We start from the raw sequence: 16,022 nt of genomic DNA, 5'->3' as shown, positions 1-16,022 counted from the left end.
TGTGGATTTGAAAGCGTATCGCCTCATGTTTGTCTTTTGCAAAATCTTAGCACACATTCGCACCAGAGCACATTGTCGCGCTACACAAAGGAGCATGCTTCAAATAACATGACATTTATAACAAGGGTTGTAAAACCCTAGGTTTATGTCAGCCTGTGCAATTCTATGAGGTAAAAAATAAGTGCAGGCATTTTATGTATCTATGCGGTTCTTTGTTATAAAGGCCTGGTTCCTCTAGGCAAGGTAATGAAAACATGTATACTACTGAAGGCAGAGACTAGAGAACTTTTATGATCATTTCAGTTTCAACAAATTGTTTCCAGCTGCTTGAAAGCAATAAGATTCTTTGGATTACAAGCATGGGAACTTATGCTTTTCAGGACATTACTGTCAGATGCCATCGGATTGAAATGATGAGTGCATCGCACTTTATATGGGCTGCATCTTAGTAAGCTGTGCATCACACTGTAAACGGGATCCTGGCAGGGACGGACGTACCTCCTGTCTGTGTTCGCCGGCCGGCTGTTCTCCTCCTCCGAGTCCACTTCCCTGGTCTCTGGAGAAGAGGAACAGTCTTCGTGTGTGTGTCGCTGCCGCTTCTTGCTGGTCTTCTCCCTCTCTCGGCCGCCGTGGTCTTCTCCCTCTCTCGGCCGCCGTGGTCTTCTCCCTCTCTCGGCCGCCGTGGTCTTCTCCCTCTCTCGGCCGCCGTCCTCGACCTCCTCTCGCTCCTTCTCTCGCCGCCGCGAAAGAAATCCTGGGGAATGGAAAATGGGTGCGCATGGGGCTGGATTTTAAGGCGGAAACGGGGGAGATGGCGGAAACGGCAAATTTCGCGGGCTTTTGCCCAAATATCGCGGCATTTCAACAGATCGGCCGATTTCGCGATTTTTTTGCAAATCGCGAAATCGCGATAAGCTGGAGGGTCTGCTTAACAGGTTGTAACTGTTGACCTAAATTCGATCATGTAGGTGGGAATCAAAATAATTGCTAGTCTTTGTTTCCTGTCTCTTGGCCGTTATTTGATTTAGTAACCATTCAGTTTACCAGCATTAAGGTGTACGAACCTCATATACTACGTAAAATGTTAAGAATGACAGTTCAAGAAACATATTTGTTTGAAAATTCTTCTGTCTCTTGCTGTTACCACAAGATTAAGGGAGAGTGCCATCATTAGATTCAGCAATGCATACAGTCTGCTGCACTGTTTTAAGTTATGGATTTGGCAAATCTTCTAGAATTGTGACCTGAAAAGAAAAAAATAAGAGTGTAAGTAGGATATATTTATCAGTAAAAGCATGAATGCTAATTCGAATTTCAGGGCAACATGCTGGAAAAAAGTTAGAAAGAGTACCAGAACATAACTGAGACATAACTTTATCTTGAAAATGAAATAAAATGGAATTAGGATTTCTAAAGCACACTTCTACCCGTAGGTGTCTAGGCGCTGGCTCCCAGTAGGTAGGAAAGGGTGATAGATAAAACCAAACATCATGTGTAGAGCAGAGGAAACAACATCGGTGCTGAGCTAATTATTAAATAGCCAGGTTTTAAGAACCTTACGAAAGATAGACAGATTTTTTAAGGGTTTTAGTTTCAGAGGCATCGAGTTCCACATTTTGACAGTAGCCACGGCAAAGCTCTTACCTCCCCAAGTGGCTCTTTTGAATTTAGGTAAAACCAAATTGGCCTGGGAGGAAGATCTTAGATTTCTGGAAAGAATATACTGTTGAAAGAGCTGTCTGATGGATTCTGGACCATTCAAGAAAAAGGGAAGATAGGCTATGCACAGAGACTTGGACATCACCCCCTTTTTTACCGGGAGCCAATGAAGTAAGGGGGGGAATTGGAGATGGATTGATGTGTTGGTATCCCTAGAAGCAGTTTGGCCGCTGCATTTTGGGCAATTTGGAGCTTGTCCAAGCTTTCTTGTGAGCAGTCAAATCAACCCCATTGGAATAGTATATTTTAGAAAAGATTACTGCAGTAATCACTGCTTTGCGTATGTCTGAAGAAATGAAGGGGAAAACCTTCCTAAGTGATTTAAACATAAATAAACATGAGGAGGTGATGGCATTAGCGTGTCCCACAAAGGAAAGCTTTTCATCAAATTGGACTCCCACATTTTTCACTTTATGAACAGGAGTTGGGAGCGCACCCATTTTCTGAGGCCACCAATTGGGGGACCAAAATGATGGGCTATTGCCAAAAAATGGACATCTAACTACCAATCTATACTATTCAGTTGTGAAAACATTCTGCAGTTCTGTAAAGATCTTCTGGGTGTCGTCAGCGTATGAGACAACTGAAAAACAAAAACCTTTGATCAGTGAGGATAGAGGAGTAACGTAGAGGTGGACTCAGTACCGATCCTTGTGGTGCACCACAGGGTAGAGTAAAGGATGTTGGCCTATGGCCGTTACATTCCGCGAATTGAACTCTGTCTGTGAGAAAGGAACTAAGGAGCTTAAGGACGATACCTCTGACTCCTATCTCAAACAGAAGAAAGGAGTTCATGGTTAATGGTATTGAACACTGCCGAGAGATTTAACAAAATGAAATCCCTTATCCCTCCCTTATCTAAGGTTGCTCTGACATACTCAGAGGCTGTAATCAAAGCTGTCAACATGCTGTGTTGGCTTCTAAAGCCAAAGTGAAAAGAATCTAGCAATTTATGTTCCTGCATGAATAGAGAAAGCTTGGTGTTAATGTCCTTCTCTACCATCTTGGCCAGAAAAGGAAGCTGGGAGAGTGGGCTATAGTTGCTAGGATTATCAGCATCCAAGTTCGGCTTTTTTAAAAGAGGGAGGCTTGATGCTATTTTCCATCTTTTGGGGAAATAGCCTAGAAGGAGCATTTGATAAAAAATCACTATGAGGAAGCCAGGAACAATGGCAGAGACTAGCTGTAGTACTCTAGGCGGACAAGGATCAAAAGGCAACCATGTTTGATTCGAATAAACAAATCTGTTACTTGACCAATTGTAAGGGGAGAGAAGGCAGAAAAAATGATATTCATAGACTGATGTGGCTCTGATAATTCAGCATTCGAAGTGGTAGCTTCCCTAGTATCAATCCTTAAATAGGAACCATCAGATGTCACTGCATTTGAATTGGTAATCGTGCAAGTCCCCTCAGAGACTAGGCTAGTAGCCAAGACGTTAAAGATAACCTCTTCCTTGTCTTTAAAGAATGTAGCGAGATTGTTACAGAAAGAGGCATCCACATTAGAATTTTTCGCCGGTAAAGGATTGCTAAGTTTGACCACTGTAGAGAAAAGCTCTTTGGGAGTATTCATTGCTGAATTTATTTTATTTAGGAAAAAGTTGGATTTGGCTTTAATCAGGGTTTTTTTGTATAGTAATAGCTCTGCTTTGTAAATACCTGTGTCCTTTGAAATATAGTTCAAACTCCACTTTCTCTCTAGCCTTCCACAAGGTTGTTTGGCCAGTCTAAGCTCTTCATCGAATCAGGGTTCAGATGGTGTAGGTCGATTGTTATTTTGGCGTTTGACCAGAGCTAAATAACCAATGAAAGCACTGATACATTGATGATCATCATCTGTAGCTAAGTCAAGATCAGAAGGAACTGGTTTATTGGATTGAGTTAAGGCACCCGTCAGTTGGCCTTCCAATATTTTGTGCCAAGGTCGATAGCTGGAAGTAGGCAGTGTCATAGGCTCTTCAGATCTTTGGCTCACTAAATTAAGTTGGAACATCAATGCCTTATGGTCTGACCACATTAGCGGTATGGGGGAAGTAACCTGAATAAAAGGGCAGTCCGAGAAAATGGCATCAAGGATGTGGCCACCAGAATGTGTCGGGTCAAGAACTAATTGAGACAGGCCTAAAAAAGAAAATGAAGCCATAAGATCATGAGTATTGGGGTTTTCTTTATTCTCCAAATGAAAATTAAAATCACCAAGGATGTTGAAATCAGAGGAGTTGGCTTTGATATCCCATGGTGTTTTATCCATGTTTAAAAAGAGACTTCTAGGACCAGGGGATCTATAAACCAGGGCACCGTTACAAGAGTAGTGGTTTGAAAGGCCAATTTTAAAAGCCATGGCTACACAACCAGAATGGGGTAGGGGGTCAAACCTAACCTTGAATTTGTCCTTAAAGAGAATTGCTAGACCGCCGCCTCTTTTCCCTGTGCGGTCCAGCCTGATTAACGAGTAGCTAGGGGGGTGGCAATAACCAGGTAAGGACCTGAGGCAGCATCTGCCCAGGTCTCTGTAACAAAGGCAATATTAATACTAGCATTGTCTAAAAGGTCAGTCATTTCCACTGCATGTTTTATAAGTGAACGAGCATACAAAAGAGTGCATTTTATTGTTTCTGCAATGCATTTATGAATTCTGGCCACATTATGACTAAGAGAATTTATCTCGTGACAGTTAAGCGTGAGAGAACAGACATGACATGTTTGACCTATTGGTACATCTGCAGGGGACAGCATAGATTCTATGCAGAACCGGGCTTCAGAGTTAAGATTATTTAGCTCTTGCCTAGAATACCTAAAACCATAGCTGTGCTGGGGAGCGAAACCGGCAGGGGCAGCCGCGGTAGGTAGTGGGAGTACCTGCCGGGCGGTGACATGGGGAGGGGGAGGGGAAGGGTGGGGGTAGTAATCTATGGATTATGGATGTTTACAGGTAAGTAAAAATATAAATAAATAAAATGAATTTCTTTGCACGCACTGTATCGCATTTGGGGATGCAGTGCACACAACAAAATTCGTTTTATTTATTTATATGTTTACTTACCTGTTAACGTCCGTAATCCATAGATTACTACCCCCCACCCTGCCACTCCCCCTCCCCACGTCACCGCCAGGCAGGTACTCCCACTACGAACCACGGCTGGGCAGGGGGGCAGGTGCTGAGACTGAATGGTGTGCGGATGGACTTGCCTTTGGCGCGTCTGCGGCGTAGCTTCTGCTAAGTAAAGGGAAGGGTCTACAGGTCGCAAGACTAGACCGCTGACCCTCCCAAAATGGCGCCTGTGTGTGTCAATGCAACAACCCAATGACCGCAAGAAACAGGAGGCCCCTCGCCAGACCAGGTAGGAAAGAGTGTCAATGAAAAGTAGCGGTTTAAAACATTACAATTATTAGATGTAGTGAATTAAGCTCTAAAAACATGACACTCCTGCACTCTGCAACATGCAGCAGTCAAGGAGAATGCAGTAGAACAGAACAGTGTGAAATGTTCGAGCACTGCCCAGCGAGGCTGACGTTACCCGTAGTATGGCCCCGGGAGTCCGCTGCGCATTCACGACGCAGCTCCCATTAAGTAGAGGGAAGGGTCTACCGGTTGCAAGGCCAGAAGGGTGACCCTCCCAAAATGGCGCCTTTGAATGTTGGTGCATAAGGAGTGAGGAAACAACACCCCAATGGCTACAAGGAGCAGGAGGCCCCTTGCCTGAAAAGGTATGAAAGAGTGTCAATGAAAAATAGTGGTTTAAAACATTACAATTATTAGATGTAGTGAATTAAGCTCTAAAAAACATAACACTCCTGCACCCTGCAACACGCAGCAGTGCAGGAGAATGCAGTAAAACAGAACAGTGTGAAATGATGGAACGATGCCCAGCGAGGCTGCTGTTACCCATAGTATTCCCCCGGAAGTCCGCTGCATATCCGCGATATGGCTCCCATTAAGTAGAGGGAAGGGTCTACCAATCGCAAGACTAGACAGCTGTCCCACCCAAAATAGCGCCTGTGCGTTTCAATGCATAGGAGTGAGGATGCAACACCCCAATGGCTGAAAGCAGCAGGAAAACCCTCGCCAGAACAGGTAGGAAAGACTGTCAATGAAAAATAGCAGCTTAAAACATTTAAATTAATAGATGGCACGAATTAAGCTTTAAAAAACACACCCTCCTGTGCCATGCAACATGCAGCACTGCAGCAGAATGCAGTAAACCAGAACAGTGTTAAATGTTCAAACAATGTCCAGCAAGGCTGATGTTACCCGTAGTATCCCCCGGGACTCTGCTGCGAGTCCACAACGCGGCTCCCATTAAGTAGAGGGAAGGGTCTATCTGTCGCAAGACTAGAACCCTGACCCTCCCAAAATGGTGCCTGTGAGTGTCAATGCGTAAGGAGTGAGGAAACAACAACCCAATGACCACAAGGAGCAGGAGGCCCCTCGCTAGAACAGGTTGGAAAGAGTGTCAATGATAAATAGTGGCTTAAAACATTAAAATCAATAGATGCAGTGAATTAAGCTTTAAAAAACACAACAAAAGGTGGACACAGATAATACTTATTGCAGTGATGTTTACATGCATCATAAAGAATTTGTAAATGCCTGCAAATAGTGCTTGTTGGTAGTTGTGTGATGAAAGACTAACCCAATTATTTTCATATAAATATATTGATATGTGGGTATTAAATGCATGTCACAGTTAGTTGATTGCTTAATGTTTCTGTCAAAAGTTATTTTGTAGATTTCATGTTCAGAATCATTAGGGGGGACTCCAGAAACATAATGGCTAGCTATTCTTGACAGAAATTTGTACTATTTGTCCTCATTTCCAGGAAAAACGAAATAATCTTTTTTCAGATGTGACACTCCAAATGTCTATACAATTAATTTAGTCCAATGTGATTTTAGTATATAGGTATAGTTATACTGTATTTTTACACAACTCCCAAACCTTAAAGATCAAACTAAGAAAATAAAAAAATTAAGAGAGAAACGTTTTAATTCGCTCTTGAAATTTTGTGAGCAGAATGATTTATTTAGAAGTGGAAAGATGAAAATGGCATGAATCAAACTGAAGTCTAAATTGGGCAAATATATTTGTTGCCAAAAGAACCAATCAACAAATTTGGCAAGATGAAAGGTACAACTAAACCTTGCAGTCTTTGGTACTGGCATATTTCTGAGCTTGAAGGAAAAGGTTATTCAACATATGTTTTATGCCATTTTTTGATATACGTGGCAATAAATCTGCATGAACCAATTAAATGAAGGTGAAAGAGCCTTTAAAAGAGGGCACAAATATAGTGTTTCTTCCCAAATTTATCTTCTGTGTATATATCATTAGGAAACAATTGGATAAGGACTTTATTATTGCGAGGGTCAAAATACTTTAAATAAAAGAAAAGAATGGGGAAGAGATAAAAGAAAGAATGTGAGTGGTCATTGTACATTTGATGGATGGTATTTATTTTGAAAATATTTATTACAGTATAAGCATTAATCCTAATTTCTGAAATAGGATTTTATACAGTTTTAGAGAATAAGCCTAATGAACAATTTCTTATATGAATTGTTGGCCAGACCATCTCAAGTACAATCTAATTTTCACGGTTTTCTTTCTCTCTTCCTCTCCTTTTCTCTCTTGCTCATTTTTCACAGCTCACTTACATAATAGCTGCAACATACAACTTTGCCGTGCTCAAAGTCATGGGCCGAAGCACCGTCACTAAGTTCTAATCTCCAATGGAAGCGGAGATGCACGCCATACTCTTTCTCTAACATTGGAGCTTTAAAATTGCAACATGACACCAGGCCTCCTTCATAACTCTATGCATTCATTACCAAGTCTCTTCAGCTTTCTCGTTGTACCAAGCACAACCCTTGTAATTATAAGATAAGCAGCAACATTGGATTTCTCCTTTGACACATGTGTGTTACCATACTCTCTGCTGAATTATTTATCTCCCAAGCATCCTGCATGGAAAGGAAAATTACAGTTGACAAAGTCTGTATCAACTACTACAAAGCAAAAGACAATGGAGAAGTTACAATATCTTAACTTTAGCTGTTGTGTAAAGGCGTGCTCTAGTCATCTGACATGAAAAATATAACCAGTCCACTTCCCTCCTTTGGTTTTAATGTCATCTTTGAGGAAAAAAACTATTTTGGTTATGGATCCAATCCTCCATTTCATCTTTGGAAGATACAATTTACTATGAAGCAGCAAAACACATGTTGAACAAGGAGAATCGTATATCATCATTGTTTGATTGCGACCTGTGTAAAATGGAGTAAGAGCAAGGATCTCCCTGAAGAAGGAAGAGAGCACTTACCCTGATCCTTCACCCACTGATGAGTGGGTTCCGCACTCAATAACCGCTTGGTCCTGCTTACACCAAAAGGAAGCTTGGTGCCCATGTGGATGAAAGAACTTTATGTCCTTACTATGCAGCACAAACTTTGTCTCTATTGTGTTTACTTGATCGTTCAACAGGGCAGTTTTGTTTGGCAACTCTGGTTTCTCTTCAAAGGTAAACTTGGACACCAACACGTAAGAAAGACTGTTCTGGAAAGAAGCTGCCACCGACTGCATGAGAGTGTAACCCAATTTACCTCTCTTTTAGATAAAGCGTAATTCTTCAGTCTGTATCTAAGTTTGTAAGACTTTATTTTAACTATCTGTGTGTGTACTGCTCTCGGGATATCTTCACAATGGTGCTCTTCCTGTTTTTGCGTAATGTCTGCTTCAGAGCTATTATCTTTATATTACATCTTGATTTTATCCTCATAGTGATATAATGGTCCGGTGGAAATGCATTTATTCCACTGGCATGTTTTCACTAACAGACGTTCTGCTATTTAGAAATACTTTTTTGTTTGGTAGTATGACTATAAGTTGGTGTGGAGAACTCTATACACATATGTGCCAAACTGAAATTTAGAAAACTGTTTTTCACCACGATGAGTTGCTAATTAAGAAATTAAGAATACAGGTTTTCTTCAAGATAAAGCTACATCCTTTACATTTTTAAATGGGAAAATCAGATTTCTTTCTGAAGCAATATAGTCATATTTCTAGTCAGACAAACTTATGCAAAAAACAATTTGTTCCAAGTTTCCAAGTTTGTTTACTGCAAATTCTATCAAATTCACCACTGGCACTTAAAACGTGTTCAGTTGTATAGGTGTCACATAGAAAGATAATAAATCTAAATATTTGTGCAAACTAAGTTTGAATCTTTAAAAAAAAAAACAAGATGGGGAATATTGAGATCTGTCTGGAAACATCTTGAATTAGTATCCTAATCGTCAAGAAATAGGTTACATGTTTTTTAATATTCAAGAAATAACATGTGCAACAAGCATATGTTGCTGAGCCTGTGGATAACAGCAACGCACTTTGAACTTGTTTAGTTATTTATTTCAGACAACCCTGTATGTTGACAAAGTGGTTTCAGTTTGCACTGGCATATTTCAGGATGGAAAATCTGAAGTGTCAATAGGTGAAAATGAATGTCATGATATTGCTTAGGATTAAGTGGGCTTTATGTACATCATACACACCTCTCTGGAAAAAGGTTGTTTCTATGAACTCTATGGCACACGCACATGTATGATGAATGCATGTGTAAATTAACACATGCATGTATGGGTGCAGGAATTTTTAATTGCTATTTCTTAAAATTGAGTTGGCTGTTTCTGCAAATTTAGTGGAGGTTTTTACATGTAACTTGACTTTTTCCTTCACTGCACTATTACTGTTAAAAATATAATTCTCTAGAACGTCTGTACGGTACTTGTCCTACTAATAAGGCTTATCCCTGGATTAGAGTATCTAATTTTCCGAAAGGATCAGACCATCTGAAAAATGCATAAGGAACATCCATATGCTGCATTGTGTAACGTAAAAAGAAAATAATTGAGTCACTGTAAGTTATTATCTAATGCAGGGTCTTACTGTCTATTACCAAGAACTGGAGAAGGGACATGCAGTGAATTTACATTTTCATCCATGACATGGGCCCCAATGTATCACTGGAGATAATCGATGGATAGGCTCCTACCAAAACGTTTGTGTTATATGATAGTTTTGAGGGCCCTAGAAAGGCTCAGTACCATTAAAGAAAGTCATATTGGAAGCCAGAAGTTGAGAATGTATATTGTGTTATAAGTGGAAAACCTTGGGCAGCAGTGATTAACGTTTGAGTGTGAGATTCTGAAATGGTCTTTGGTAAAGTACTAATTAGACACCACATGACAGTGTAATATCTGTGCAACTGTGCACACATATTTAATTGCCTACAGCATGCCATAGATGTGTATTGTGGGAGGAAACTCATTAAGGTAAAACAATAGGAGTTGTTTGTGTTGGTTCTTTTTACTTCTCTCGTCAATTACCAAGAAACTATCAACAAACACACAAAGGTAATGGAAACTATTGTATATTATTTTATTCTTTTAACTTTTAACATGAACCTGGACAGTGACTTTAGTCGTCTTTGCAAAATGTACTCTAGGGAAAGTAAAGAAAATAAACACAAATAAATTCTGGATAAAGTTCGTGCCTGTGTTGAATCTTTTGTGCGGGACAATATTATTAAATGAAAGATCGAAGAGCCTACCCAAATAGTCTCTTCATTGTTGTACTGCCTAAAAAAATAATTGCATTTCCATAAGTTTTATGTGCCCCAGAAAAACACAAACAAAAGTATGTACACCACAAAATATAAAGATGTATTTGTTCAACAAGCACACATTTATGTGTTCCACAAAGATATAAACTCATGTATCTGCTCATCAAAACCACAAAAAACTGCATGCTCATAACAGTAGTACAAACACATGCATGGGTCTCATAAATGCAAACATGCAAGTACTCATTGCAAAGCATCTATGAATCCAAAAATCCCTCAAATGCATTTATGTGACCCACAGAAACACAAACATGAATATGCTCCACGAAAATCAAGCACAATATGTCAGCTCATGGAACACAATATATCTAACGTTCACCATGTGTAAGCACTAAACGAACATAAAGTTGCTATTTCATAGTTTACTGGCACCTGATTTGCAGATTACTGAAGTATGGTAGGCTATGTTATCTTTCCTGTCATTCAGAATCTGAGCCTGCACATTCTAGTAGAAGTCAGCAGATTGCATTACTCACAGAGCCATTTTGATGGCATAAATCAAACTTCATGTGCCTTACAGAAACACAATTACTTGCATGCACACCACCAAATCGCATACATCTTTTAGGTGACATAAACACATTTGTGCCCCATAGTAAGACAAACACAATACGCCGTACAAAATACATTACATGTTTGAGCCCAGCTGTTGGGAGCTAACCACAAGCTATACTAAATTTCAGCCATGGAGACTGGTGAAAAATAATAGGGAGGAAAGTATTGTTCTCCTTGTTGGAAAACACAAAACTCAAAGTAAGATGACAATGTAATGTAATACCATAGAGCACATAGTACACAAAACAATGATAAGAATCACACTCAGCAGCAAGGGAATTTGTGATCCTCTGATATAGTGTGGATCTTATGTTAAATAGTGTGTTGTACAACAACATATGCAACAAAGTATCCCTGGCTGCCATACATTATAAGGATGTTGCAATTCACTGAGGAGTTCTTTGACCATATGGAGGAACGAGGCTGAAGACAGAGTACTTTCATGATGCCATGGACCTCCGAAGTAACTTGGAATATCCTTATAATGTACAGCGGTGTACTTTATTCCTTTTAATACAGGGTCACATCATAGCCCTTCCAACATACTACTCATATCCTTTGTGTGGTGCTCTTTCCTATGAAACAGATTAGATGTTTGTAAACATGAAGAATAAAATGAAAATCTCTGGTGCCTAATTAAACACACCAAAAATGACAGATGTATATTTGTTGCAAAAAGATATTAGAATCAGACGACTTTGTGTGGCACAAGTCGCCTAAAATAGGAAAATTAGAGGCAGGCTTTCCTACACGGATTGCAGTCTCCCATGTTGATAGACCTCTGCCTTCCATTTGCCAAAAGCATAGACTAAACGTAGTGTCGAAGTACGGCTTAACTACAGTTTAAAAAATCACTTATTCTGCAATTTGTCTTTAAACTTCTTGCAGTACAGAAGTGTAGCCTATTGTACGGGCACTCCGATTCTACGTTATTTTCTTATCCAAATCCTAAGCGACCCCGACTACATACTCATGTTAAATATGTAGGTCTCCAGAATGTAGGAGGCAGCTACATCAATTCATCTCATTGTTCTCTTCCCACATGGCAAAAATATTTTCTCATTAGAAAGGGCCCTCTGTGCTTGGCTAAATGGACAGCAAATGTTTGTTTGCTGCTAAAATGTCCAACGGGAATTAGGGAAGAATATAGGTCTGTACGCTGTTCCAACATTTATTTGTGCAGGTTGTGGGCAGCAGAACTCACCTTTGGAGACAGGGACTTATATTTCGTCCTCAGAGTTCACCCAGAGCTTGAGTGAGAGAAATGTAAAAGGGAGAAGGAAAGAGTAACAACAAGAGAGGAAAACAGTAACATAAAGGGATGAAAAAGAACCTGTAAGAATGTGATAAAGAGACAGGAAGTGTAACACTGAGCAAGAAAGAGGCAGGAGGTGGGATCAACAATGCTAGGCAGTCTTACTTTTCAGCAACCCTGACACCAGTGGTGGGCACCTAAGAAAAAGAGCCTTGGCAAAACCAACTTCAATGAGCTAAAACATGTCAACATCGTAGTTCATGAGAAGATAATACTCCGCTGGGTGTATCCAAAGCCCATTCTATGTTTATTTTCAAAGAATTATAACTATATGTCTGGCAGTTAGGTCAGGCCTAACTAGCAAGGGCACTTATTTTTTTCCAAAGTAAGCATTTACTGGAACAAAAATGAAATGTGTTGGAAAGAAAAATCTGGCCTATGCATCCTCGGCAACTTTGTGATACGCTCTTCGTGGCTGACATTTGTGAAGTGTAAGTGCATGAAATACAACAGTTAATCTCCTGTCATACTAATGGCAAATTAGACAAAATGTAACTTTTGGGGAAAAAGGTGTGACATAATTTTTCATACATGGGAACAAGTAGCCGAGATGCATGACTTTTCTTTGGATTGCCACTTTATTTTGGATTGCACATCGAATGCCATTCCCTGCTGGGAGATGCTATCGTCACTCTGATGCTGCTGACACAGTGCGGTAGAATTATGGGAGTAAGTAGTCCAACAATGTGCATAGGGTCTCACAAGGCTTGAACGCCCTTGTCGAAGCAGGCAGGCCGTCTGCAGAGTGACTGATGAATATTAGGGCTGATATATCACCCCATACCAGCAGGACAACTCTTCGAGTGTTGTTTAATCAGTTCAGTGAGTTCTAATTTCAGTTTAAGTAAACCACTTTGAGTGACACTGAAGCCAAAGGGAATATGTTTCATATGTTTGCGTGATTATGGTTTGTTGCATTTGCCATATGATCCTTCATTCCAGACAACAGCTAAACTGGACCAAACGGCACACATGGAAGGTAACTCAGCTCTAGATGCTTTGTTAATTGTCCACCCTTCACGTGTTGATTACTGCATTCAGGTTTTAAGAGAGGTGAGAGCAGAGTGCAAATAAAGAGGGGACGAGAACAGAGTCCCATAAATGGGCACTTCTTTATTTTGAACTTGTTTTCTTTCACTTTTTCACATTCATGTTTACAACTCATTCTTACTAAATCATCATTCATTTTGAGAGTGCTCTCGAACTTGAGAAGAATCTCAAATATCTCTCACATTTTTCAGGGTCTGAAGGCCTGAATCATAAAGGGAAACTTTTATAATTGACTTATGTATTTACTTGCACAGGCTGTGTCTTCCCTGTTGCTCAGCTAGTATGAGTGTTAGAATGCATGATGACCTCATGGAATGTTTGGGTGCCTAGCTTGAGTGTAGTGTGCCAGTTGATGGCAGGCAGGCTGAGCGACAGGGAGGTCATTCCTGGTTGGGTTTACTTTTCCATCAATCTATCTTATCTTGGTGAACTTAACCTGGTACTAAGCTCAATAAGCTTATCCTATTTTGTATACCTGGCTCAAAGATCTTCTATTTACAATAGAAACTATCACTAATAAAAAAAATTGAAATAATAAATATGGAATGTTCAACACCATTCAGTATGTCTGTCTCTACCTAGGGCTTCCGTGAAGCCAGATGGGCAGACACAGACAAAATGCAAAGGAGCTCCATCAGACAAATTTTGATACACAGGGGCTGAGTTATATACTGGAGGAAAAGGGTACTCTACCACAAAGGTGAATGAGTACTCTTTCCACCACGATAATGGTCCTACCACCCAATTTAATGGGGTCAAACATTTGGTGTAACAAAGGTAGAAACAACTCTGCCTCCGCTGTGGTTACACCCCTCCAATACCAGACAGAGTAAGAGCTGTCGGAGGTTGTACTTTATGTTCACCCACCTAATTAAGATGGGAGGACATACAGGTCCGTTTTCACTGCTCATCTCCACCAGGAAAACACTAGCAGTAAGGGTCAGTAAAAACTGCTAAACGCCCCCTTCATCATGGGAGATAACTTCCATGGCGAGGGGGGCATTGTTTTTATTTTATTTTCAGAAACAAAGTCTCACTTTGAAGTTTTGATTTTGAAAATAGATATAAAAAATGAAACTTTGCCATACAACTCCACCATGTTTGACGGAGCTGTACGGCTAAGTTAGACAACAATGGCAGGACCTGACTTGAAGGTGGTTCCTGTCAATTCCTAAATGTGCACCAGACCGACATCACCAATTGGCCTTGCTATCGCGGCCAGTGACAGTACCTAAACAACTTCTAACCATTGCACTCCTCCAATTGTGACAATTCAGATTGTTCCAAAACACATAAAGCTATAAGAATGGTGGGAACGGCAGGCATTATTCATTTTTAATGTAGATGTAATTATTTCACACAGTTGTTGTGCTCATCTGAAAATTAGACAGTTGGTACCAGGTCAAATTAAACACTGATTAATTTCCACACTTGGTAGTTTTTCACCTGGGAGCTTGAAGCTTCTGATTTTGAGTTTCACATGTCAGAATGAGTAACATATTTTATTTTGCTCTTGTTGATTAGTAAAACTATATCCTTGCCATATTTTCAACAGCTTATCCACACCAGTTCTCCATGTAAATCCTGGACTGATGAGTGAAGGAAAAGACACCAGCAGGACCATGTTGAAATTTTGATTATGAATATGAAATTGCGCATACTCACAGCTTGCACCAGATCTCACATATCTGCCATTTACTGTGGGGCTCAGAATAAACTATTAAGTTATTAATTAAAACAACAAGTTAAAAGGGGAACGCACTTTTGAATGGAGGTTTATGTTGTAAGTAAAGTGTCTACCAGTTTGCTTTCTTTTTCAGATCCATGCTGTGATGTGTCTCGCTGCAAACACTGCTTACTGGAGGTGTGCTTCAAGGACAGAAAACACCACAGACCCACCACCGAAAGAGACCCTTCCACTCGAAGAGATTCAGGGGCCCGCGACAGGAGACTCCCTGGTTACTCCATAGGATGCTCAATGGACAAGCATTAACCACCATTTTTTAGAATTTTTGTGACAGTTTTTAGTACTGTAAACAACAGACTTTACCGACAATGTTTATATATCATAGATATAAATAGTATATAGTATGAATTATCTTGGACAAACATCAACACATCATTATCAGTGTTACTCATCTAGTATGACATCACAAGTAGTCATAGCACCGACCTTGCCTTTTATTCTTATAAGGAGTGAGTGCCACTATATGTCACAGATGTCTTCTTCCCTTTGCTAAGGTGTTATTTATTTTGTGGAGTGCCAATGCGCCCTGTGACCATTTAATTATTGTAATGCATAAGACTTTCAGTTTCCTGTGTGCATGTAATACGGTACCGGTCCTTTCTGACTTTGTAACACTACTTTTACCTTTGTTTGTGAAGTTTCGTGCATCACAATAACTTTGCAAACCAGACAGTTCGGAATGAGCAACATCAAATTTGCTGTGCTTTCATCATGCATACAAATAAATCAGTTTAAAACTCATTAGACATTCTGTGCTGTACGATAATTACAGCTAAATGCAATTTTGTTTTTCCACTTCATGCAACCCACTGGGAGGCTGGGTTGCTTTCAAGGCTGATCATTACCACAGCATATACAAGAGGTGTTGATATCAAATCAGTAGGCATCCTTCCTGAGGAGAAGAACAGATTCGAGCAAAATCACAATTATGTTGACTTCAACAGCTCACAGC

At 40.1% G+C, this 16,022-nt stretch overlaps 1 protein-coding gene across 1 annotated transcript in view; it reads left to right on the top strand.

The window, feature by feature from the left end:
* The window catches only part of PLP1 (proteolipid protein 1), an 86,339-nt gene extending 70,528 nt beyond the window's left edge, over positions 1-15,811 (top strand). The window contains exon 7 of the mRNA XM_078688397.1: positions 15,144-15,811. Within this exon, the coding sequence (XP_078544523.1) occupies positions 15,144-15,293 (150 nt within the window). The 3' untranslated portion in view covers positions 15,294-15,811. The remainder of the gene's footprint in view (positions 1-15,143) is intronic.
* The last annotated feature ends 211 nt before the right edge of the window (positions 15,812-16,022 follow it).

This window comes from Lissotriton helveticus, chromosome 4_1 (assembly GCF_964261635.1).
Source record: "Lissotriton helveticus chromosome 4_1, aLisHel1.1, whole genome shotgun sequence".
Classification (NCBI taxonomy): Eukaryota; Metazoa; Chordata; class Amphibia; order Caudata; family Salamandridae; genus Lissotriton; species Lissotriton helveticus.
This window is presented reverse-complemented; position numbering and strand designations above follow the sequence as displayed.